At 52.6% G+C, this 26040-nt stretch overlaps 6 protein-coding genes across 6 annotated transcripts in view; 4 read left to right on the forward strand and 2 right to left on the reverse strand.

The window, feature by feature from the left end:
- Positions 1-2613: 2613 nt before the first annotated feature.
- Positions 2614-5385, forward strand: PpBr36_00282 (uncharacterized protein; the record flags this gene model as incomplete). Its single annotated transcript, XM_029887475.1, has 4 exons — positions 2614-2874; positions 2948-2973; positions 3058-3223; positions 3370-5385. 4 exons carry the CDS (start codon positions 2614-2616, stop codon positions 5383-5385), a joined length of 2469 nt encoding a protein of 822 aa, XP_029750872.1.
- A 2531-nt stretch (positions 5386-7916) lies between these two features.
- PpBr36_00283 (uncharacterized protein) lies at positions 7917-8705 on the reverse strand (the record flags this gene model as incomplete). The annotated part of the gene is made up of 2 exons (XM_029887476.1): positions 7917-8356; positions 8468-8705. 2 exons carry the CDS (start codon positions 8703-8705, stop codon positions 7917-7919), a joined length of 678 nt encoding a protein of 225 aa, XP_029750873.1.
- Positions 8706-11908: 3203 nt separating this feature from the next.
- Positions 11909-15743, forward strand: PpBr36_00284 (uncharacterized protein; the record flags this gene model as incomplete). The annotated part of the gene is made up of 2 exons (XM_029887477.1): positions 11909-12372; positions 12614-15743. The coding sequence occupies 2 exons, from the start codon at positions 11909-11911 to the stop codon at positions 15741-15743; spliced, it is 3594 nt and encodes a 1197-aa protein (XP_029750866.1).
- Positions 15744-16785: 1042 nt separating this feature from the next.
- PpBr36_00285 (uncharacterized protein) lies at positions 16786-18726 on the forward strand (the record flags this gene model as incomplete). The annotated part of the gene is made up of 4 exons (XM_029887478.1): positions 16786-16924; positions 16986-17055; positions 17184-17944; positions 18071-18726. The coding sequence occupies 4 exons, from the start codon at positions 16786-16788 to the stop codon at positions 18724-18726; spliced, it is 1626 nt and encodes a 541-aa protein (XP_029750867.1).
- Positions 18727-19442: 716 nt separating this feature from the next.
- Positions 19443-24128, forward strand: PpBr36_00286 (uncharacterized protein; the record flags this gene model as incomplete). The annotated part of the gene is made up of 3 exons (XM_029887479.1): positions 19443-21922; positions 23023-23166; positions 23318-24128. The coding sequence occupies 3 exons, from the start codon at positions 19443-19445 to the stop codon at positions 24126-24128; spliced, it is 3435 nt and encodes a 1144-aa protein (XP_029750868.1).
- A 1009-nt stretch (positions 24129-25137) lies between these two features.
- Positions 25138-26040, reverse strand: part of PpBr36_00287 (uncharacterized protein) — a gene marked incomplete at both ends in the record, with an annotated part of 1858 nt that continues 955 nt past the window's right edge. The window contains one exon of the mRNA XM_029887480.1: positions 25138-26004. Coding sequence (XP_029750869.1) covers positions 25138-26004 — 867 coding nt within the window. The remainder of the gene's footprint in view (positions 26005-26040) is intronic.

The following is a 26040-nucleotide window of genomic DNA, read 5'->3' on the forward strand; positions in this document are numbered from 1 at the left end:
GGAAGGCTGCCGGCCGGGACAAACCCCACCACCTACCTGTTTTAACCTCGTAGAGATCTCGTTACCATAGGTGCAACAACCAACCTTGGCCAGCCCATCGCTTCCTTCCAGGTACGGTACAGGAATACGTACTTTCCTATCTCATATTATCCAATCTTTTACTTCCAATGCCAGGGGAGGTAGGTACACATATGGAGTAACCCAATTTGATCTGCGTTATTTCTTTTCGACAATGACATGCCGATACCCAAAATAAACTCCCTTTCAAAAGGACAAAAGCTGCCCAGCGACAACCCACAAACGATTTAAAAAAAGGACCAAAAAAAAAGAGAAAATGCCTTACATACCTTGGCCGTATTCCATCCCCATCCCCGTCATCTTCTCCTTCTTTTGCTACCTCGAGTGGGGACCTGACTGAATGGACCCCGAATGCCCATATGGCAGAGACCTATCGAGATGCTGGGTTGGACTGAACTACGTAAAAATACCAACCTGACCCTGACCCATCGCTGCATAACGGCCCTTCGCCGTCATGGCCGTTCTTGGGGAGCTGGCTGCTACCCCAATGAAGCTAGCAGGTGCGTGCTTGCCTGTTATCCTGCATATATTCGATGCAAATACTTAGCTCAGTGTCCAGAACGCAAAGAAACTAGGGCGCGAATCTCGAATCGTAGCCCATCTAGTGTTGTCAGGGCGTTGCGTTTCAGCAGTATTTTATTTACTGTTTTTTTTTCATAGTCTGTTTTTTCACTTTGATTCACTGCGGCCCAGCTATAGGTTGTGATGGTCAAGACTGCTTTCTTTACTTCTTATGCCTCTTGAAAGTCGCCAACACTCATATTTTAGATTCTGATAATACCCACAACCCGTCTGCGCTTGGTCTTGGCTCGTATTGCAATAGAGATTGGCGAGTGGACTTGAAGACAATTTCTTTCTTGTCACCACTCCTTGCCCGTTGCCTTTTCCTCACCTTACTCTGCCTCATCCTGCCGCTTACAGCTCAGTTTCTATCTCCACCAGAAGCCACAAGCTCCTACTTTGGTGGCAACTCACCGGAAAACAAAAACCCCTTTTATTGCTGTAGTTGGTGGGTAGAGGATGAGGTTTAAGCCAATATTGTGGCTCCTCCCGCTGTCAGCTGCGCCTTTCCTACCAGATAGTATTTGTTCGGGTAGGGTCCTTTGTTCAGACCGGACTTGGCGAGGGTTTTGCACATGGCCTCACATCACGACCCTATGCTTGATTAGAAACAAAATCCAAAAAAAATATGTACGGTACGGTAATATTTTACGGCATGGCAAGGTACCAGCCTGCGGTGGCCCCAAATCAGGAGTGTGCTCCGTGGATGCATTCCAGTGCTGCCACTGCGGCCTAGCTCCACCGGTCTTGGCTCTGGACCAACTTATGTCCAAAATGAACTACAGTCCCCTGCAATCGGCTCGCAATCCCGACTTAAGCCTGCCTGTCCCCTTTGCAGAGAGAAATCTCTTTGATGGTCATCATACATGGCAATATTTTCTCATCTAGGTTGGTCCACCAATGCCCTTCGCTTTCTTGCATTCACGTCACCCCGATACAGATCATGATGTAGAAGCAGAAGCACTACCCCTGTCTGGGTCAGATGTGCCTTCCGGCTTCTGGGTATTTGCCCAAAAAAGCCTATTTAGGTACTTTACCGTGGCTGTTGAGGTAGGTGGTCCAGATGGGCAGTGCATACACCTGGCTGACTTGTGGGTTATTGGCATTCTGAACCCCAAGACGAAAAAAGACAAAAAAAAAAAAAAGAGAACAAAGAATGGAATGCTGACCGGCCATAGTATCAACCTAATAAAAAAAAGCCAATTTCGTGGCAACGTCCAATCCATTATCCATGGTACACATACAACCATGATGGTTGGAGCATGCCCGAGGTGTGTAGGGCTAGCCAATCATTTCTTCCTCTCATGGATATTACCCCATCGTCCCCCGTCTGTCTATTCCACTCTGATTTTCACTGCTCACCTGGTCTCAGAACCAGGCGTAGGCGCCGTGTTTTCCGTGGCTGGCTAAGTACTCTTGACGCTCGGCTCTTGTCCTTTGTCGCTACCTGCCCCATGTTTGTGGAATTAACCCAGTTTGGTGGACACCATTTCGAAGTTCAAAGCTGCAAATCACCAAAACAAAATAAAAATGTCTTGTACCCAGTGGTACGAGCCGAGCCTGACGTCGTGTGGCATCATCCTCCATTTCCCATGGCCGGGGGTGGACATACATACTGCCTGTTTCTTCCAACACACACCCCCTGCCCCTTCTTGGCACTACACCCTCATGGAGGGTTGTTATGTAAAAGTCCCGCTGCCTAACGCAACGCTATGGCTATTGAATATTATAGTATGTGCCGCATGCATTAGGGGTCTGGAAAGAGGTTTTGGTAAACCTGTCTGGGCAAGTCTTCGGATTTCGGAAACATAAAAGAATTCACAGCCTGCCCTTCTCTGGACGTTAGTTGTCTTGTACTTTGACCTTGGTATACACGCCACCACTCTCATATCGAACACATAGCAGAGAAAGCACCCTTTTGGAGACTTACACAAGTGGCTGCAGATGAAGCAACCACTCGATAAAGCTTAAACAATGACTTCCCTCCTTAAGCCTCCTACCCACTACCGCCCTTCTTCTCCAGCATCTACAGCTTCACAAGCTAGGCGATCTTCAGTTACCAGCAGCATGGGCTCAGAATCTCCACCAGCCGGCTTCTTCTCGACCTTTTCCGTGGTTGACCCCAACGGAAATAATGGATTCGAGAACGGCGTTGGAGTTGGGGGTACAACGCGAGCTCAGAAACGGAACAGACGCGTCTTTGTGTGTATTCCATGCCACAAGAGAAAGTTAAAGGTAAGGGAAGACTGGTCAAGATGCAGTCCTACCGCAGAATTCCCCAGACGCTAAACCTGTCGGTGGGAACCAGTGCGATAAGAATCTGCCATGTGGCAGGTGTGTAGCTTATGGTGCGGCCGATGAATGCGTGTATCAGCCTTTGAAATCGGCTCCTACGTCCCCAGTATCTTACGATCATAGCCCATATGCAGGATGCAGGCAGGAACCGACGATCGAACGGCGAAGCTCGTCGCGTGCCTCATCTCGGACCGGGACCAAGGACCACCAGCCTCGATATGCATATCGTTCAAGCGATGGGAAGTGCCGAGCCACGGGCATCTCACACTGGACTGTGGTAGCTAGCGAGGTGAGTATTTATTTCTAGAGGGTTGGCATCATCCCGAGGTGGCTGAGAAGTGGCCCCTCCAGTTATCAGACTGGGTTAGAGAGGACTGGACGCTTCCATGATGCCTGTGTACATAGAGGTACTGACTCGTCACGGCGTTCAAACAGTTTGAAGAAGCCTGTCCGTATTTGTTTGGCACTGATGTTCAGTGGCAACCACGGTATCGACAACTCAAAAACCTCAAGTACTTCTTCACCTCGCTATCAGGGGCCAGTTTTCCATTTGGCAACAGCAGTTCCTATACTCCAAGCAAGAACGAGATTCTAAACAGCCTTCCGCCGCGGAACGTTGTCGATGCGCTACTGGGAAACTATTTTATGACGTTTGAGTCGACACATCGCCTGCTACATCCGGCACAGTTCCAGGAGGAGGTTGAGGCATTCTGGGCGGACCGGGAGAACACCAACGACATATTCCTGGCACAGCTTTGCGTGATGCTCACACTTGGCTGCCAATCAGCCCCAGAAACACTCTTTGAGGGCACCGGGCGTATAGCTTCACAATGGACCGAGCTTCTCCTGGACGGAGCCCAAGTCTCGCTCGGTCGATCCCCCTACATGCTCATACCGAGCCTGGCCGCGGTTCGAACCCTCTGCATGATGACCCTGTGCAAGACGATTGGGCTTAGGGGCACAAGCTCCTGGCAGGTTTCGACCATGATGGGGCTCGTCGTGAGGATGGCCACGTCCTTGCAGCTTCACCGGTCTGCAGCAATCTTCCCCGGAATGCTCGAGTTTGAAGCCGAATGCAGGAGGCGAGTCTGGGCAACCGTCCAACTGCTGGACTTGGACGTGGCCATGTGGGCCGGCACCATACCGATTGCCCGCGACCATGATAACGAGCCGCCTTTAAGCATCAACGATTCGGACATTTATCAGGACCCTGTATCGCTTGGAGATGGGCAGGGGTCAGGGTCTCCCGGCTGGGTTATCGAAAACTTGTGGCCTGCCAGCGAGTACACGGATGGTGCTTTCCAATCAAAGCTGGCCGAGGTGGTTCCGCTGCTCTCCGAGGTCATAGCTACCGTCAACTCGATCTCGGCCACAAGCCCGAAGCACGGTGGCGTACCCGGTGGCTTTGAGCATGAGAAAGTCATGAGGCTGGACAAGCGCATCAGGTCACGTCTCAAGGAGGTCGAGGCACTCCTTGCATCTGGCCGAGGGATGACTCGATCAGATCGGCAAGGCGTGCTGGGAGGTCAACTGCAGTTTGTACGGGTCCTGGCCCATAGGACCTTGCTAGCGCTGCACCACACCTTTGCAAGAGACTCCACAGCACATACGTCCCGGCATGAACAGTCGCTCCGTGCAACTCTCGAGTCCTCGCTGGCCCTACTCGACATCCAGCAGCACGTCGCGGCCGACACGTCACTCGCCACTCTAGCCGTCGCCACGATATTGCTGGATCCGTCCAGTGCCGCGCGTGGACGATCCAGGTCGACATGCTCATCGCCTGGTCTCTCACCGCCCATCCTGTTCTCGGCCGGCGTTCCGATCCACGCCGGCGGAGACTCGCGCAGGTGGCTGCTCGACCTCTGCAGGGACGACTTTAGCATCGCGGCCGCCTACGTGATTCTAGCCTTGCGCCGGGGCGATTTTACCGACAGCGACGGCGCAGCGTCCCCGGACGCGGCGGCCGCCGTACTCAGGCAGTCGCTGGCGTTGGCGCGGACGAGGGCCTGCCGCACCCTCCTCCACTTCAAGGAATTTACGGGCCTCAGCATCCTCGCCGGCTGCTTGAGCTACGTCAAGACGGACCCGCAGTGGTTTGATGTGGGCGCCTGCGGCCAAGGTGCGGGCCTGCTGGCCGTCATGATGCAGGTGGCGCAGGACCTCGAGGACGTCATCGTCGCGGGCAAGTCCGAGGCCATTTGGTCGTCGGCCGCTGCTGTGGATGCCACCTCAGCCATGCAGATGGGGTCAGCCTTGTTGCATCAACAGCAGATGCAGCAGCAGCAGATGCAGCAGCAGCAGCAGCAGCAACAGATTGGCCATATTCTGGCGCAAACTACGCAGCCGCCCATGATTTCGCACCATTCACACCACGTTGCGCACACATCTGCTCCTCATCAGGATCCGTTTAGTGCCATGATGGGGATTGGGTTTATGGGGTCGTTTCCGTAGAGGTGTGCGTAGATTGGGAGGTAGAGTTCGGAGGGGCAGAAGAAAGCAGAGGCAGGTCATTCTTTGCGCTTGTTCGTTCAGGGCAGGGCAGGGCAGGGCAGGGCAGGGGCGTTGAAATCCTTCTTGGTGCCATATTTGGGCTAGTACCTAGAGACATGTTTCAACGTTTGCTGGACCTTTGGTTCATATTTGCATTTGCGCAGGATAGATCGGCTGGTGCTTTCTTTTTTTTTTTTTTTGCTCTCTTCCTTTGTTTTTTTTTCGGGCAAAGCGACTAGGAGACCTAGGAATTAGACAGCGTCTGTCTTATAAGGTCAAAGACTTTAGATCTCATGAGACCAATTCAGTGCGGATACAGAATCAGGAGGCAGAGAACAGTACAGTACAAGCCCAAGCATGATTCAGTTACTACTCAATAGCCAAATAAAACGAATTGGCCATAAGCAGACCTCTTACCATACTATATAGACCTATTCACCTTTTTGCAATATTTATTCCCTTGGGCGGACGATCACACTACGTTACGTCAAAGCTGGTCAACAATGCTGCAATGCACGGTAAAGAAGGGTAAAAACAATATCAGGAATTTGGAGATGGGGCTGGCTCGCTATGGTAGTTCAATGAGCTTTTCTTTTTTTTTTTTTTTTTCTCGTGTCTGTATCGCACTTAAGCCCCAGATCACTCTACAGGGGGTTTTCTCATATTATTGAGAGAAGACGGAATATTTCAATCTTCACATTGGACCTCGCCCCTTGTGAATCATCATACATGTCACACTTGGAGAAGGCAAAGTATACCCCTGATCGCCTACAACTATCTGCCTGGTCTTCCCAAACTTCAACACCGAGAACAGCATTTTGAGGTCAGGGCGCATTATGGTGGCCAGGACAAAGGCATACTCGGGAGCCAAGGCAATAACGTATACTTGTATAGTAATGGGTTGCTTTTTTTTTGAGGGGCGGGGTGGTGTATTACAGCGAGTGGCCATTTCCATAGTGGTTCAGCGAGCTTTTCTGTCTACGATCAATCCTAATCGGACTGCCCTCTTTGTCCAGCGTCGCGGCAGCCGCGTCTGTCAGTCCTTTGTGTCCCTCTAAGAATTTGGCGTCATGGTCTGAGCCCACAAACAAGAAGTGTCCGCAGGATAGGCCGTCACTGAAAAGTGTGAACAAAACGAGTGAGATACAGATGACGGAACGCCGAAACATGCTGAACGAATCAAAATACGTAAAGAGTGTTGAGAAACCACGATCTGGTCAACAAACCTTGAAATGGAACTCGCAGATGCGTGAAACGTTCGTTTAAATAGTTTAAAATGAATTCTAGAGCCGGGTTGGTAAGTGAAATAGAAACTTATTTCTAGACTCTAATGCAATCTCAAAAGCATTTGTTTTCTTCTTCTTAATGCTTTGTGATAGAGATTAATTTCTATATATACATATTACCTTTCCAACTGTGTGTGCTGTCATATCTTTGGTGACCGAGCTCTTTTCTTATGATGTATTTGGACAAAATACATGCCGGAAAGATAATTGCCCTTTCGGTGTATCCAAAGCGTGACCGGAGGAACAAAAACATGACTGGTCTCAGAGTAGTCAGAAACTACCCTTGCTATTCTAAACTATGCAAGAGCGGACGGGAATTCCGAGTTCGAGCTGGCATCGAGTCATAATAGAATAGGCTAAGGGGCGGCCACCCATACTCGGGGAATCCGGTTAGCATCATGAGAAAAGTCAGAGTTGGCGACTAGCGTCTGTAGCCTGGAAGCAGGCTCATCGCGGGGGCTTTGTTAGGTATCAAGCCCTTGTATTGCACCTAGGGCTTGACGTCGGTCACTGCAAGAGGCTGTTTTTGCGCTGATTGTAATGCACAACGATCAATACTTGACTGGGTTTGTAAAGCCTATCGGCAAGTTAACCAATGCCAAACATTTGCCGTCTTTCGACTCTTCGAAGCGGATTGCAAATTGCTTTCCACCTTTGTTGATAGAGGTATCCAATGCGTGGGGGTGGAATGTTGTACAGTATGATATAAGTCATCTATGAGTGATTTGCATTTAAGCGACAGAATTATTATAGGAAATACTTGACGATCATGTATGCGATGCATCCTGTGTTCCCCTAAATCTCCTTTTCTTTACGCTGCACAACTACGCTGGGTGTCTGCTAAACCTAATATAGCGGCAGACGTTGACCGTTACGTTATGCAAAAGCCAACATCACTGCCGTGGCTTGTTATTCCTTATTCCCGTCATCAGTAATTCCCATCAGTGTAAAGGGAGTTTTCACATTCCTGGCCTAGTATGCGATGGGTTGGAGAAACCGATGGCATATGATACTTACCAGTTGGCAAGGATTGCTCCAGCTGATTTAATTTGCATTAGCTACAATCAACATCCAATCTTGAGGAGAAATAAAATCGCGGTTTGTTTCGCCCGTATAAGGACCTCTCTGTATTCGTTCCTTACCCAAAAGAGATATATTCCAACAATCCTTTGAGTGTGTCCAATAACCCCAGCTCCAGAGTCTAGACTAGTCCCTCTTTGCCGTCTTCCCCGCCCTCGCAAAAGCCTCCACCGTCGCAACACCCGACTGCACCAGGAGCAGTCCCGGGATCACGATCCAAAACGAGTTCATCAGGACCATGTATCCATAAAAATAATAGCTCTCGGGCCGGGAGAACTCAATGCCGCGGACCAGGTCCTCGTGGAAAAAGGTGGCGTAGTACAGCACATCGCCGTACAGCTGACCGAGGCTGACGACCGTCTGCACGAAATGCCGAGCCGGGTGGGCGGTGGCGATCAGGTAGACCAGGAGGAACGAGAGCGGTCCCCAAGCGAAAGCGGTAATGGTTTCCATGCACACTGTAAAGGCGTCCCGGGTCAGGTAGCGCGAGTCGGAGAGCGAGTATTCCTTCCACAGCTGAGAGAGAACAGTACTGCTGCCGGCGACATGGTTGAGAGCAAAGTAACCTAGTGGTGGTGGTGTGTGTGTGTGTGGCATTTGTGTGTCAGTTAAGGGGGCACCGTGCCAGCAAAATCCAGAAAAAAGAAAGAAAGAAAAGGCAGGAAAAGCGGCCAAACCTTCAAGAACTAGATGAATGCTCCCGCATAGCATGAACCACAATGCTCTGGCCAATTCGCCGGTAGATATCTGAGGCTGCACGGCCCGGATGAAAAACAATGCTAGTAGCAAGGCTGCGGAACAAGCGGTGGCGAAGATAGCAAAGATATTCAGCGTCGAAAGGGTGTTGGCATTATAGTCTGGAATGGCGACGCCAAGGGGATAGTACGGGTGGAGTGTGGAAGTATAGTTGGACATTTTGGGCGAGAACTTGGGTAACTTGATATGTGCTAAAAATAAGTTTTGGGTTAGCAGATAGATCAAAAGGGAAGAAGTCACGACAACTATGACAGCTTTCCTTGAAGTCATAAAATTTAGGAACACTGCTGTCACGATTCAAGAGGAATACATGCTTATACGCTTATATAGACCAAAAAAAGGACGATAACTTCAAAATACTAGACAAGTGCCAAGTCCTCCCCGGATCTGCCAGAGCCGGCATCGTACGTTTGGCCCGAAAACGGGAAACTGCCTATTTTGGATGCGGATATTGGCCACTACTGCGGGTCTACACCGATTGGGGAGAGCTGACGAGACCTCGTCTGTAATAGAAAAAGAGCCAGAGAGATATTACCAAACTACATGTTGTTTGCACCTCATCTTAACTATCACCTCGAGTCCTTTTTCGTTCGTACATTGCCATCGACTGTACAAATCATCGACATGATCGCAATCTCCAGCAGTCTTAAGGAAGCCTTCCCGCGCAATCATAGTACAGCCCTCAGCTTTAGGTTGTAGTTCCCGGATCAGGACTTCACCGCCATATGTGAACCCCAGCGCATTTCCATTTCCTGACGGGCTGGTCCGCGTCAGCCGAGTTGCTCGCCCCGATGTCATTGGACATGCTTACCACCGGCCACGGGCCTTCTATTATGCCGGAGGTCTAATGGTGTTGCTATGTCTGCGCAGCGTCGCGGAAAACTTTTTGGGTAGGGCGATCACGGATTACATACTGCAGTCGGGAACAAGAAAAAAAAAAAACAAAAAACCCAACCAATCGAATACAAGAATAGCCGGGCCTCTAGGTTGGAAATGCCATGGTCTTTGATGACTGTCAAACGGTGTGACGGTTCCGAGATGCGTGCAATGCTTGGCTGATCAAACCATCGTGTAGTTTGAAAAGCAGCCCTGCGTAGGGGGCCAATGTCGCTTCCGAAGTGGGTTGAGCCGGGCGAGTTGGCTGTTGGGCCAGCTCGGCTTACTGTGAATGGCATGTCCCCATTCAATCCTTGGCTCCTCAGCAATTCACCTACGACCACAAAACTGCCAGAAAAATTACTCTGATGCGATTCTTGGTGCCAGTAAGTCAATGCCTATTTTCTGCTTTTCTATAGAATCTTGAGAACGAACCCAGAGTGTGCGGCCATCGTGGAAAACCGACCCGGTTCATCTGTACCGTCCAACACAGTACCGCAGTAGACGGACAAAGTATGCAATTCACAAATTCGCACCCATCTTCATCTTGGTGGTTTCAGATGCAATCCACCCTTCACAAGTCACAAACACTACCCGGCAGTCTGGAATGCATTGCGATAAAACATCAGACCAATTGGCCATCATCCTCTCAACCCAAACCCACACGGCACGTGGAATGCCCAGACAGAACGGCAAGCAAAACATCAGACGAACCGAACGGATCACCTAGCTGGTATTTTTGCCCTCGGGAATTAATGCTTACTTTTTATTCTTCCTAAGCTTCACTTTATCGTTGGCTGTTTGGAAACGATTATACATTTTCCCCTCCCTTACTCTCTTCACAATCGTGAGATGGCTGAACCTGACCTACCCAGCAATCAGTCAGCCGGTCTGGGTTCCCCTTAATCTCACCGTACGACAAAATTATCTGACTGTTTGAATGTCAACCTCGATTCTAGTTCTAGGCTCTTGGCACCAAGTTACCAATCCCCTGATGGCCCAAGCGTCAGCTGGACGCAAGCCAGCTGCCACGGAAGCTGCCGCATAATAGGGGGACAGGGCGCTTGTATTGAGCGCACACACACACACACACACATTGGATGTTGTAGATATTATCCGCGCGGGGCGGTGTTCAAGCGATGGATATACTCTGGGTCGAATCTTGCTGCGTGGACGACAATTAATTAATACCCTCAAGAACTTGATATCTCTCATTTGGCGGTTAATAACCATTATTTAATCTTGTATTGCTTGCTTATGCCGCGCGGGAGTCGATGGGGCGGGGATACCTTGGTCCACTCTCGGTTGCTTCTTGGCACCCGCTTGTCCGCCAGCCACTTAGCAATTGCAACACGTGTATACAAGACGGGAGTAATCTCTGCCTAAGCGCCCCTAAGCCCATTTAGTTTCCGGAGTACTGAGCGATCAAAGCAGGCCAACTAGGCGATTACCTGTGCTCCTTTGGCGTCGACCATGACGGTAAAACTAGGCAAAAGTCAACAAGATGTCAATGACGCTCGTAATACCACGGCAACAACCTATTTTAGCAACGTCGTGTTCTTTGGCGCGCGATTAGTAGAATTGCGAGTTGCTTGGAGGAACGCACCTGTAGGGAGCCGACCGTGTCTACCTTTGTGATTGGTTGCTAGACATCTGTGCGTTATGGATATCTGCAAGGCACCACCTGCACTGGCGCCAAATTTGGGATTTGACAATGCAGGGGGTTCCCCGATTTAGCCGCTTCGATTGGCCAGAAAAGACAAAGGGTTCCTGAAAAAAGCTGTGGATCCCCACCTTTTCTCAGTTCCACGCCATACCAGTAGTAAAAGTAAATTAACGGCCAACTCGCAGCGCTTACTAGGGGGGGGGGGGGTTGCAGGCTGAGGATGAGCATTCCAGGCGGGAAAAAAAAAAAAAAAAAAAAAAAAAAAATCATCCACCCACCTCGCTTGTTCGGTTCGTGGGAAATGCGAAATGGGCCCCTTCTTTGTCCCCAACCCACACGATCCTTGACTCTGGAGACCAACACCCGCTGTGACCCTCCACCTTCTCCACAAGCAGCACACGATTACGAGAAGAAACGCCAATGACATTGCGCAACTTGCCCCATGGTCGCATCGAGCCTTGACCCGCCGCGAGTGATCAAGCCTGAGCCGGCTCGGTGGCTGGCTGTGGTCCGTTGACAGCGGCCTTGTGACTGGCCAATGGCAGGCTCTGGTACCTAATCTTACAAGACTTGGAGATTCTTGCCCCCTCCCTCCATGTTACCTTCCCGCAAGCGGCTGGCTTCTCTGACAAAGAATCTCTGGATGGCGACCACCATTTCCACTGGTTCATTGGTCTGGGCTTGGTTCTATCCCTTGCGACTGACAATCGGGGCTCCAAGAACCTAGGCAAGCGAAGAAAGACTCGGTCGTCCTCTTTCACTCTCTCTGCCCTCCCCCAGATTCGATTCGATAATCTTAAATAAGTACGCCGTCGTTCCAATGGCCGTCGACAACCCGCCCGCGAGGGGTCACCCTCCTGAGACTTCTCCTGCTTCAGCTTCAGCCGAGAAGCCCATCCGACCGTCGTCTCATGCCGCCGCCGTCGCCACCACTCCCGAGCTGCCAAGTCCCAGGAACTTCAGGTCACAGAGCCTAGCACATCACGACCGCAGCCCGCGGGTCGCTACGACCGCGCCCATCAAGCGGAAGCCGCTGTCGGCAAGCGCTTCACCATTGGCTCGTCGCTTTTCGCAGTCGTCTCAGTACTCGCAGCCCTCTCAATACGCACCCTCGCCGCCCCCGCAACACTACCTCGACATCTTGGACGAGCTGCCGTCGCCGCCGCTGATGTTGGACCAGCTCCCCAACCGAACATCGCGCTCCTATTCTATCGACAGCCCGACTGTCTATGATTTCCCAAGTGCCAAGGTTGCCCCTTTGATGCCACTGGTGCCTGAGGGAGGGTAAGTTTTGCTACTTTGTTTTCGTCTAGCTGTCTATAAACTCTGTTCTGGGTGTTTTGATGTCTTTGTCTTTTTTTTCTTTTTTTCTTTTTCATGTTTCAACTATACACCCTCGCGACGTCTGCGTTTGGTTCAACTGCACACTCCTTTGTGATGTTGCAAAATCTTAATTCAACAAGAGTCGCGAACATACAAGGTCCCGATTGGATTGCTGACTGGAATTCTTTTTATCCGTGGTCAGACTCATTGATAAATTCCCTGCCGTGCCGGCCGCTGGGCCAGAGACTGGATCCCAAGACTGGAACGACGCTCAGTTGGAGCTTGGTCGAAACATTCCAGACGTCAACCCTGCAGCTCTTCAAACACAAAACGACCTCACTAGTGCTTTTAAAATCCAGGGCTTCATCCCAAACGAGCAGGATTTCGACGTCATCCCCATTCGGGTTGCATCGCAACTCCACCAGGGTAGTGAGCAGCAGGTCGACGTAGATCCGGCACTTCACAGTAAGCAGCCGGGCGACCAAGCCAGTAATATTAATACAACACAACCCAACAGAATGTCCCTCTTCTCCCGCAAGCCATCACCACCACACCTCAAGCTTGCAAACACCAAGGATATCCATCAACAAAAGTCAATTGCATTGGACTCAACTGCTGCTACCGTTGCCGATCAACCATCCGAACTTGTACCTCTCGCTCCCGCACCCGCTCCCGCTCCCGCACCAGTAGCCGCACCAACAGAGAACGCCACCGTTAACAAGCAAGATCCCGCTACCAACGCCTCTGTAATTGCTCTTTCAAACCAAACATCTGATAATCTTAATGCAAATAAGCCACTGCCGCCTCTCAAGTCTCCTGCATCTTCGAGGTTAGGAAGCTTCTTTGGCTGGACGACATCGTCACCGGCCTCGACCTCATTCTCGGACAAGGGCTTCTCCCCCTTGCCCTCGCCTTTCTCACAAAGGACGACCACGGTATACACAGATGACAGCCCGGCGTCCGCAACAACAGAACCACTTACTGCAAAGGCCGGTATACATGCCCGCCCTCCGAACCAAACCACGCACCTCGAGTATTGCGAAGACTACCTTCAAACACCACCCACTACCACACCGTCGCCGGCCAGTCAGATTGAGGATATGGAGGACGAACTAAAGGCCATCAGCGCCGAGCTGGCGGCCTCTATTCGGCGTGAAATGGACCTGGAGGACCTAGTTGAACGACTGCAGTCCCAAGTCGGCAGTCGGGGCGAACCAGGAAAGAGAACCAGTGATTACTTTTCCGACTCGGGTTACAGCTCCGCCAAGGCATCCGAAGCCGATGCCAGCAGGGAAGAGGTCGCTCAGGTCCAGCGTCGGGCCGAGCAGGAGAAGGCTCAGGTCCGCCTGGAGCTGAGCGAAAAGCTGAACGATGAGCGTTCAAGGAGGAGAGAGTTGGACCTTCAGATCAAGGAGCTCTCGCTGAGGGCATCCAAGATGGGAGAAGAGCAGGCCCAAAGAGGTTCAGTGTCGGACGCCGACAGTGCTGACCGAGTAAAAGAGCTCGAGTCGTCATGCGAAGAACTGAGGAGAAGACTATCAGAGGAACGTGAGATCAAGGATAACTTCCAAGATCTCTTGGACGCTCTCAAAGGCGAACTGCAGAGCGCCGCCAACGAGCGCGATAATCTTCGTGACGAGGTTGTCCCACAGCTCAGGGCTCGCGTCGAGGGTCTCGAGCAACAGGCAGCCGAGTACTCGAGGTCGACATACGAAAGCACCAAGATCCAGCAAGAGCTTCAGACTCTCCAGGAGGAGAACGCAAGCCTCCGGGCGCTGAAGCAGAATCGTGAGTCGCAAAGGTTCGAAGCCAACCAAACAAGGATGTCACGTGTCGTCCGCTCGTCTTCAGTGAGCACTGTAAACTCCAACTTCAAGCTCCAACAAGCGCCTCTTGGCCGCTCCAATACTGTAAAAGGACCCCAAGGCCAGCAGTTCGAGTCACGCGAGGCCATGTCGGAACGCCTCAAGGATGTCGAGGCGCAGCGCGATGCCCTGCACAGCGCACTCAAGAATCTGCTCGAAAGGCAAGAGTTTCAGAACCGTGAGAACGAAAAGAAGATTCGCGTCCTCGAGCAGGAGCGCGCTCGCTTGCTGGCAACATCGCCAAAGAAGGCTGGCTACGAACGAGACGTGTCCATTCTGAAGGAGGAAATCGCTGTTCTGCGAAAACGTGCCGAGGAAGCCGTGGAACAGAAGTGGCAGGTTGAAAAAGGCCTGGCTGGCTTGAAGATGGATCTCGACCGCGCCCAGGAGGAAATTGCAGGCTTGAAGAGCCTGCTCCGCGAAAATGACATTCTCATTCCTGCTGCCTTCTTCGCAAGACCGATGAGCTCTCCTGACAGTATTGATGGGGACGCCAGCCCTGTCACCTCTGCATCTCTGCAGAAGGCGCACCAAGACTTACGCTCCTCTTATACCCAGGCACTAGAGCGGATCAAGAAGCTTGAACTGAGCTCCGTGGAGACGGATGCTTTGAACAAGCTGGAGGCTGCAGTTGCAGCTGATGGTAGCCAGCCCTCACAAGCGAGCCTCGAGGCCCAGGTCAAGGAGTACCTCGAGACCGAGCGTGACCTGGCTGATCAGCTCCAGGCATCGGCAAGGCAAGTCGAAGAACTTGCCGCACAGGTACAAGCGCAGCTTGCTACCAATGCCACGCTTCGTACGCGTCTGACTGATGCGGTAACACGCGGCGAGGCCAACCAGCAACGCAGCAAAGAACGCATCACAGGGCTTCAGCGCCGGCTCAAGGAGCTCGAAGACGAGCTTTCGTCGACGCAAAGCGCTGCTGAGGACCGCATCGCACGCCACGAGGAGGAGATTAGGCTTCTGCGTGAGGCCAACAATGGACAAATACAAAGACTGAGGGATGCGGCTGGTGGTCTCAAGAGCCCTTTGCCAAAAAGCCCCGGTCTCAGAAGCCCTACGCAGCGATTGTTTCCCCCACGGTCGCCACTGTCGCCTTTGTTCGCCAATGGTACCAGGTCTCCTCGCCTTGTCAACAGTCCCGTTTCGCGACCAGGTTCATCGGGACCCAACTCTGCGCGCAGCCTCAAGTCCCCCGGTATGGCGGGTGAGGAGGACCAGGCGGTGCAGGTTGAGAAGCTCCGACGTCGTGTCGCCGAGCTCGAGAAGGCGCTCAACGAGGCCGATGCCGAGATGCAAGAAGTTGTCGGCCGTATGAACGGGGCACAAATCGAAGTACTGCAGTTGCAGGAAGAGCGCGAGCAGGCCATCCGAGACACGCGAAGGCTGCAGCGCCAGCTTGACGAGGAGAAAGTCAAGGTCTTTCAAGACCGCTTCCGGGACCTGAGTTCCAGTGCCATGGCCTGATAAACTGGGCTCGACACCACCTAATGACATCTCCAGTGTTCTAAAGCGGACGCTGGGGGGTTGCACAACAACCTAACCTAAAATTGTATCAAAGTGACAGCTTCTCCCCCTTTCTCCCTTGTATTTGCATCATGATATCCGGAGTTAACAGCATGAGTCTAACGACATTTTGGGCCACGGGTTTTGCGGACTTTTCTTTTCTTTTCTCTTCTTGGATTCAAACGAAAAATTGCATGTACTATACAAACGACCTATCGTCGTCACTGTCACATAACTTATAACTCTATTTCTTGAATAATGCTATTTTACCCTATTAGTCTAATATTTTGCCAACATGCTGCCGTGACTGCTGCCCTTTTCCTTTACCAACGTGAAGCATGAAGTAGAGTCCAATTACATTGATGGTTGAGCCATGTACCCACAGAACGTCTCGGCGTTTTGTGGCCACCCCCTCTAGATAGTCAGCCCGCTGGAAGAACTATTATCAACATCGCTACCGGGCCGAATCTAAGGCAAAGGTTCATTGCCCGCGACTCGAGGTTACCGATGGGAGGTGAGACGTGCGGAGCAAAGTCTAAAGTCAAACCCAATATGGTACCTTACCTAGGCTGGACATATGGCAGCACGCAGCCAGGAAGGCCATGAACCTTTTTTTTTTTTTTTTTCGGGGGATGTACTTCCTCATCGGCATGCGATCGAGGAGAGCGGTCAGATCCTTGCGAAAACATGTTTACCTGCGTCCTGTCATGAGTAGGACTTTTGTCCCCGAGTAGTGGCGAGGTGTGCGGAATATATCAGCTCATAGATAGCATCGGTAGAGCCGAGCATCGAGGTCTGACGATACCCAGCGCTCTCGGTTTGTAATTCCCACGTAAGAGATCTCCTATCAAGGTGAGGCAATACAACCTGGTCCATCGTTTTTTTTTTTTTTTTTTTTTTTTTTTTTTTTTTTTTTTTTTTTNTTTTTTTTGAAACGGAGTTCCAAAGCCGGCGCCATCCTGAAGCTCCATCCTCCGACGGCAACGTGAGCATAAAAATAGTCATGGTCAAGATAGATGGGGTCGAGCTTGACAATCTTTACGCCGTCAAGCGGCCGTACAATGGCACGGTGGAGACCGGGGGAGATCCTTTGGTGCAGGACTTGAACGTGTGGTATAACGTGGGCGCCCGCCTCCCCTTTTGTTGTTATTATCTTAGCAAACAGTAAAAAGAAGTCACTTAGCTGACGCGCCGAGTGCGCAGGGCAGACGGGCGATATCGCCTTTGTCATCACAAGCACAGCCCTGATGTTGCTGATGATACCGGGGATTGGGTGAGTTTCTTGCACTGACGGTGACGATTGGCGTGGTCGGGCGTTTGCGACTACAGCTGTTCTTCGAACTCTGTCGGGAGGCAGGCTGACCTGACCCAAATTTCCAAAACGAAACAAAAAAATGACAGTTTGTTCTACTCGGGACTCGCACGGCGCAAATCAGCGCTCTCGCTAATGTTCCTATCCAGCCTGGCCCTGGCCGTGACGACGGTACAGTGGTTCGTCTGGGGATATTCGCTGTCCTTCTCACGAACGGCCAACGGCTTCATCGGCGACCTGAGCAACGCCGGGTTCCGAAACGTCCTGGCGCGTCCCTCCGTCGGGAGGGAGCGCATCCCGGACCTCCTCTTCGCCGTGTACGAGGGCATGCTGTCGGCGCTAACGGTGGCGCTGGCCGTCGGCGCCGCGGCCGAGCGGGGCAGGGTGCTGCCGGCGGTTATATTCATGTTCGTCTGGGCGACGCTGGTCTACGACCCCATCGCCTGCTGGACCTGGAACCCGGCCGGCTGGTCGTTCAGGATGGGCGGGCTCGACTACGCCGGCGGCACGCCCGTCCACATCGCCTCTGGCGCGGCCGCGCTGGCGTACTCGATGATGCTGGGGCCGAGACGGGGCCACGGAACGCATGAGCTGAATTTTCGTCCGCACAACGTCGCACACATCGTCATCGGGACTGTGTTTTTGTGGTTCGGGTGGTTTGGCTTCAACGCCGGGTCGACGCTCGCGGCGGACCTCCGCGCGGTCGTCGCTGTCGTTGTGACGCACCTGGCGGCGTGCGTCGGTGGGCTTACCTGGTGCCTCATGGACTACAGGGTGGAGCGGAAGTGGTCTGCCGTCGGGTTCTGCTCCGGTGTGGTTGCGGGGTTGGTGGCCATCACTCCTGGGTCGGGTAAGTTGTCTGTCTTGGTGGGGTCTGTCCTCTCCTCCTTTTTCATCTTTCCCGGTCCCATCGTTACCCGATCCTGTCCAGGTTCTGATGTTGATCACCGCTTACACCCCTTCTCCATGTGCTCAGGCTACGTCCCCGTCTGGGCAGCAATACCCTTCGGGATCCTAGGAGCATCAAGCGCCAACCTTTCCACTCGGCTCAAGTTCATCCTCGGCATCGACGACGCGCTCGACATATTCGCTGTACATGGCGTGGCCGGGTTCGTGGGCAACATGTGCACAGCGCTCTTCGCCCTCAACCAGGTGGCCGCGCTCGACGGCGTCTCGGCCGGCAGCACCCGCGACGGCATCGCGGGCGGCTGGCTCAGCGGCCACTGGATCCAGATCGCGTACCAGCTGCCGGGCTCCTTTGCGGGCCTGGCTTACTCCTTCACCGGGAGCTGCGTCATCCTGGCGGCCCTCGACCGCATCCCGGGCTGCCGCCTGCGCGCGACCGACGAGGCCGAGGTCATCGGCATGGACACCGCCGAGCTGGGCGAGTTTGCGTACGACTACGTGGCGCTGACGCGCGAGCTGCTGCCGCCGCTGCCGCGCGACGAGGATCACACGAGCGACGGGACCGCTGTCGGTGTTGCTTTTTCGCGGCCGTCGGCCATGGCACCGAGGCATAGTCAGTGGTTCTCGGGCGGGCGGGAGCTGCTTCACGGTGATGACGGCTCGTCCCCGATGAAGCCAATGAGGGCGCGGCTTGGTTCCGAGGGCCACATCGTGGGTCGGTATTGAAGGGGACCGTCGGGAAAGGGTTGCCCTGTTGGTTACTCGGCAAGGAATGTATGTATACCAGGTATCTTTCTTTACTGGTCTAGCTGGAATAAAAACAGACTAAGCCTGAACTGTGCGAAAGTAGCGTGTCTCTCGTCTTGTTCTTAAATAATTGCTGGAAAATCTCAAGCATGTGAAGAAAAGAGTTTATTCTCACGTGGGTTTGTGTCGTTGGTTCGAGGAGAACCCAATGAGTATTTTGTTGATGTAAAAGGAGCCTGATGCGGCAAAGCTAAGAGCCTCTGGGTGCACTCTGGGCCGCTGTAATTACCATGCCCCCCACCCACCTGCGGTTGTCAACTTAGCGCCGCCCCCGCCCGCCGCTGCCTAGGAGATACCCATTGTGATCACTGAGCTTCCGGGTTCAATTCTCGTCACTTTGGGTCTGACTCTACTGACGGACGCGAAAGCAATAAAAGATGTGACTTTGAGCTGCCAGACTTCGCACTGCACTGGATACCAAGTGCCGACTGGTATTCACAGGCAACAAAGCGATGCATCTCAGCAACCGATTTTTCATTTGGCCAAGGCAACAAAACACCACGTATTTATTTACAAACGACGTCGTCACTCAAACTTTCGGTCGCTCGCCCCAACGCCAGCCATTTGAATGAGGACCTGCGGAGTGTCGTCTCGCTTTCCAGCGGATTATTTCTTATACACACTCCAGATTCATGATGGATTCGTCTTCAGCACTGGAAAGTAAAGCCGAATTTTTCAAAGCCCTAGACGCAGTGTGGGATGACGACCAAGATGAACCTGATAAGGAGCAATCAGAGCTGAGGAGGCGCTATTGGGATGCTCAGCTTCGGTACAAGGAGAGCGCAGATGCTCCTCGCGCGGCGACCTCCAATGTACCAGGTTCACAAGTTCAAGTCTCTGCAGCTCAAAATGCTGCAAATACTGCCGCGCAGGGTTCCGTTGACATACCTCCCGAGCATTCCATCAAGCCCATCTCGCGGGTTCAGTCAGCGCCAAACCCAGGCGTCCTAGACACTGCTCGTGACAAGACCATCGAAGGAACGCCACTGAACAAAACCATTCAGATGAAACCTTGCCAGGAGGGTCTTGCGGTAACAGCCAAGGCAACCTCGTTCATCGAGGAGACACCCGCGGCTAGACCAAGACGGAATGGTGCCAAGCATCCCGCAACACTGCGTCGAATTGCAACGAGCCCGCTCCCTATCTCTAGCCCGTCACTCAGGGACTCGCAATCTGCAGCGCTGGCGGGCCCCAGGAAGGCAAAGAGGAAACGAACCGCGGGCGGGCTCGCTGCTAGCAGCACTGTAGACGATACTGTTCCTGAAGAGCGTCGTTTATTCAGAGGCTTGTCTTTCTTCTACATACCAAACGACGACATCGCCCCGGCGCGAAAACGTCGCATAGGTATAGCTCAAAAGTTCGGCGCACAATGGGTCAGAAAGCCAGAGCTGGCTACTCATGTCATAGTTGAAAACAGATTCACCTACAAGGACATTGAGAGCATCGTTTCCCCGGTCATGACTGTCTGTGATGCCAGAGTTCCTCCGGCAATTGTGAGAGAAAACTTCCAGGGAGACTCTGTGGAGATCGGATTCGTCGTCAACCCCGACCAGCCCAAGTATCATGTCCGAGGTTGCCCTCTGCCGGTGACCGGACGAGAAAATGAGAGCAAAGGGCCTCCACCAGCACCAGAGATCACCGAGACAACTTCCAGTCAAGGTGACCCTTCAAGCTCTGCTGAATCGCGTCAGGTCAAAAACAGCCATCGAACCAGACCATTTACCCGTAGTCAGGCCACGCCAGTCGCTACTCCGTCTCGGGAAGCTGAGCCAGAGCTCAAAAGTGCTGGCAATGATACTGGTGATGCAGCAAATACCAACGTTGTCCCTTTGTCAAATAGCACTCTTGAGGAGGGGAATGGTGAGCAAGGCCCCAGGAACATCCAACAGAGTGTTCACGGAGCTAGCAACTTATGTGTTAGAGATGAACTCACATCCTGCATCGAGATTTCGGTAAGATATAAAAATCTGCCGCTAGATGAAGATGAAGATGATGCCAATTCTGTGAGGAACTCGGAGTCCCTTGATTCGAACAACGATGGCAGTGGATCTGAAGAGGAGCACGAGGCCAAGAAACGGAAAGCAGCACCCAACAAAACCAAACCTGGTTCTAAAGACGTTGAGTGGAAGGACAGGTTCGCTTGTCACCGTGGTGGTACCATTGATAGCAGAAGCCATACTGCAGTGAAATCAGACAACCCAAACGCCCGCACAGTCGAAATTCTGCAACAAATGTGCAACTATTACTCGCAGACCAACGACCACTGGCGAACTACGGCCTACAGGAGAGTAATTAACACTCTACGGCGGCAGAAGCACAAAATCACAACCGAGGAAGAGGCCGTCCGCCTTCCCAGCGTCGGGTCTCGTCTGGCCAAGAAGATTGAGGAGATCGCGGCGACGGACCGCTTGCAGCGACTAGAGCATGCGCTCAACGAGCCTCTCGACAAGGTGCTTCAGCTATACTTGGGCATCTACGGTGTCGGTATCACACAAGCGCGGCGGTGGATCTCTCAGGGCTTTCGCACACTTGATGATCTGAAGAGACCCGAAGCCAACCTGAACAAGAACCAACGCATGGGACTGGAGCACTACGAAGATCTAAACACGCGCATCCCGCGGTCCGAAGTAGAGGCTCTGGGCTCGTTAATACAGCGCGAGGCAGCCAAGATTGACGACCAGGTCGAGCTGCTCATCGGTGGAAGCTATCGCCGCGGCGCTAGCAGCTCCGGGGACGTTGATTTTATCGTCACTCGAAAAGGCACGGTCAGCACGGATGAGCTCGTCCCCTTTCTGGAGCGGCTGGTCGCGCGCCTGACCGAGACCGGTGTCATTGTGGCCACGGTAGCGGCGCTTCACGCCAACAAATCAGGAGCCAGCAAGTGGCACGGCTGCTGCGTCTTGCCATCGGAGGAGATGCCTTTGCAGGCCGGTGACGGGGATAGCGGGCGAGAAAAGCAGGACTACAGGCCAGTCTGGCGGCGCGTTGACTTTCTTTTGGTGCCCGAGACAGAGTACGGGGCGGCGCTCATCTACTTTACTGGGAATGACCTCTTCAATAGGAGTATTAGGCTGCTGGCGTCCAAGAAGGGCATGCGACTGAACCAGCGGGGACTGTATTCGGACGTTATCAGGGGCCGGGGTAGGGATAAGGTGACGGATTGGCAGTTGATTGAGGGAAGCGATGAGAGGCGAATATTTGAAATTCTCGGGGTTAAATGGAGAGAGCCATGGGAAAGATGGTGTTGATGAATCAACTGATTTTTATGATGGATCATTTATTTGTTTTCCTAGACTGGTTGGTGTATTGCGCTTTTATGCTTATAGTGGGAAGAACCCTGTGGTCGAAAAGGGGTCCTGCAATTGAGTCAAGGTTGTTGTGTCGCTGGGCGCAAAATTGATCAGATTTTCTTCGACACGCTAAACCCCATGTAGGCAGGGCGACGTCGGGTTGCGTTGTGCGAACATGGGGACCCTTGTCCATTGGAGGCTGCCGAGAGGAACCTGGTCGCAGACCGCCTAAATTTTGAAGTCGGGGAATATTTTCTTGTCTTTGAACAAGGTAAGAAAAAAAAAAAAAAAAAGTTCACAGGGGGCGACGTGATTCTCGTCCACCACTAAGACGACGCGATATACCAAAGGACCCCAACTTGAAAGTCCTTCAGCGACACCTGTGACGATAACGGCGACAAAACAAAGCTTTTTTTTCTTTTATTTTCCTGTTTGCTTTGTTATTTAGTGCCCGGGGGAACATTGCCCAACGTCTCCCAACCTACCCAAGGCGGCGTGTAAATCGCCCACGATCCCGGTGTCGCTTAAAAACACCCCGCACTAAAACCGGCGCCGCTCTTTTTCAAAAACAGTATAACACCAAAAAAGAACGCCCAGAAAAAAATAATAATAATAGGCCTTCCGGGTTCGACTCCTCAGAATGGCTGGTGACGCAATGGACGTGGAAAAGGCTGAGCAGAAGCTCAAGTCAATGGACCACTCAGAGCAGCATTACTTTAACAGGTGAGTTCCGGTCTTTTTGTTTTTCTTGAGGCGAGCGGGAAGGAAGGGGGGGGGGAAAAAAAAACCCCCCCGCCTTGCGCAAGCATCCAACGCGCCGGGTGCTCGCGAAACTTCCTTTTGCAGGTTTTCTTTTTGTTTTAGTTCTCTCGATTTATGGCTTGATACAGTTTCTAATTATCCTCTTGTTCTCGAAATCAAACAGCTATAACCACCATGGCATCCACGAGGAGATGCTCAAGGACGAGGTCCGCACAAAATCCTACATGAACGCGATTGTGCAAAACAAGCACCTGTTCAAGGACAAGGTCGTGCTCGACGTCGGCTGCGGTACAGCCATTCTGTCCATGTAAGAAAATATAGAAAATCCGAAGCTTTTGCCGGCCCTCAGACGAGCCCCGTCGCTCGACCTACAAGGGACGGAGACAAGAGGCCAAAGACAAAACAAAACAATACAAAAAGCATGAACAGTCCTGATAATGGTGTCCTTCACTTCTTAGGTTCGCAGTCAAGGCCGGCGCCAAACACGTCATTGGCGTCGACATGTCAACCATCATCTTCAAGGCCCGCGAGATCGTCGCCTGCAACGGCATGTCCGACAAGATCACGCTCATCCAGGGCAAGATGGAGGAGATCGAGATGCCCTTCCCGCAGGTCGACATCATCATCTCGGAGTGGATGGGATACTTTTTGCTGTACGAGAGCATGCTCGACACGGTCCTGTACGCCCGTGACAGGTACCTGGTCAAGGATGGCCTCATCTTCCCCGACAAGGCCATCATCTACGCTGCCGGTATCGAGGACGGCGAGTACAAGGACGAGAAGATTGGCTTCTGGGACAACGTTTACGGCTTCGACTACACGCCGCTCAAGGAGACGGCCCTGTCGGAGCCCCTGGTCGACACGGTCGACATCAAGGCCGTCGTCACCGACCCTGCCCCGGTCCTGACCCTGGACCTGTACAAGTGCACGACCGCCGACCTGGCCTTCAGCATACCCTTCAGCCTGACGGCCCGCCGCGACGACTTCATCCACGCCCTCGTGTCGTGGTTCGACATTGAGTTCTCCGCCTGCCACAAGCCCATCCGCTTCTCCACCGGACCCCACACAAAGTACACCCACTGGAAGCAGACCGTCTTTTACCTCAACGAGGTCGTCACCGTCCACCAGGGCGAGGAGGTCAAGTGCAACCTGCAGGTCAAGCCCAACGACAAGAACCGTCGTGACCTCGACATCAAGCTCGACTACAAGCTCGAGACCCAGGACCAGACGAGGACAGCTGGTGGAGAATGCACGTACAAGATGTGCTAGTTGCTGCGGGGGGAAGGGACTGCTGAAAAAAGTCGAGAGGAGGAAGAAAAAAAAAAAGAAAAGAAAAAAAGAGAATATATCCTTGTTCCCATTTGATGCATTAGGGATTCTGAGCTCGTGCCGAGAGTAGATACTTTTTTTTTTTTTTTCCCCTCTCTCTTGACTTTTGGCCAATGACAGCTTTTTGATGACATTACCAAAAACAAGAACAACAAATCTGTAACGATTGAAACCTGACCCAAAAGTAACGGAGTAACCACGTCATCTCATAGTGTCGGTGATGACAGGATCTCTGCTACGCGTCGAAAAGCTCGTTATTTTTGTAACCTCGATACTTTGCTTCCTTTACTTGGCACCAGACGCAGGCTCTCGTATGACGCGTCTAAAATACCACGAGCCAGAGGGTCTGTCCTTCTATGCAGGGGCTGGTTCAAGACGTGACACCGAATCCCGACGACTACAGTTATTCTTTGGCAATACATATAAATTCAACTGAGCGGATTGGGTCAGTTGGGCGAGAGAATATGTGCCGGCATATAGAGACCTAGCCATCAAAACGGTGGGTATATACAGGCAGAAAACTGCAAGCGTGTCCCCAACGCAAGAATGCTTTACACTTCAACTTATCTGATCTTTCCTGTCGATTCGTAGTTTGGATTAAATCATAAAACTTTTTTTTAACACTGCAAAAGGCCGCCCAAAAAAAAGCAAGACTACCTACCTACCTATAGCCAAGCCCCTTCAGATGGTACTAGTTCTATAGAGTATGTTTCCCGCGTCATGCATAGCTCCCGGTCCGAACCTCCGCTGTAATGCGATGCGATCTCCAGACCAAAAATTTCTTTCGTGCCCTTGATTTTTGAACTTCTCTGCGTTCAACCATCAGCCCAAAGTGCCAAAGGGCCTTTCAGCGCCAGCGTCGCACGTTCTTGTGACGAAGGGCGGCTCTGTTGAAAGAATTCCGACTGAGCATCATCCAGGTCCGTTCGTCGGCGGTCAGGGCCGTCCCCTAGATGCTGGAGCCGCCATACGTGGCGATGATGCGCTTGACGTGGTTCGCCAGTTCTTCGGCCTCCGTCTTGGTCGCTGCTTCGGCGTAGACCCGGCAGACGTTCTCCGTCCCCGACGCTCTGGCAAATGCCCTTGCCGACTTATACTTCTTGACCACCTGATCAATCTCCTCCTGGGCACCAGGGGGGTGCGAGAGCTTCCTCTCGGCGTCCGTTGTGCGGAAAGCATCCTTGTCGTTTACCTCAACCTTGACGAGCCTGTTGGGCAAGTCGGTGTAGGTCATGGCCCAATCCCGCATGGTCCACGAGTTGTGGGAGAGAACGACCTCGACCATGAGCATATCCGAGATGGCATCACCAACAGTCTGGTTGATGAGATCGGCGCAGGCCGCAAGCCTCTCGAGAGCGTCTTTCTGCGCAGGAGATTGAGGCTCAGTCTCGCGGAACAGCCGCATAGCCTCGGTTGAGAAGACAACGGTGCCGTGGCCGTTGGCCTCAAAATAGACGCCCACATCAAAGTTGCAAGCAGCGTGGTGCAGGTGCTTGACACCGGTAGGGGTGCAGACAACCGGCAGCTTGAGGTGTTGCTTGATGTACTGTGTGCTGGCGCCGTTGGCGTACGCCGTCTGTACCACGCCAATTCGCAGCTCATCCTCAAGTCTGGCTGCGCCCACGAGGTCAACCAGGAATGAGGCGCACAGCGAAGAGATGCGATCACCGTCCAGCATGGCAAAGCCAGTGTCTGGGTCTTCCCAGTAGTAGATAACGCGGTCGGCATCGCCGTCTAATGAGCAGCAACGCAGACCTGGAATAGGCGGTGGCGAGGGTGGAGCACGTTGCTTGGTCTTGACAAAGTCTGCACCTGACTTCAACACGAGACAGTTTAGCAAAGTGACCAAAGG

Source organism: Pyricularia pennisetigena, chromosome 2 (genome assembly GCF_004337985.1).
Source record: "Pyricularia pennisetigena strain Br36 chromosome 2, whole genome shotgun sequence".
In the NCBI taxonomy this organism is placed as follows: Eukaryota; Fungi; Ascomycota; class Sordariomycetes; order Magnaporthales; family Pyriculariaceae; genus Pyricularia; species Pyricularia pennisetigena.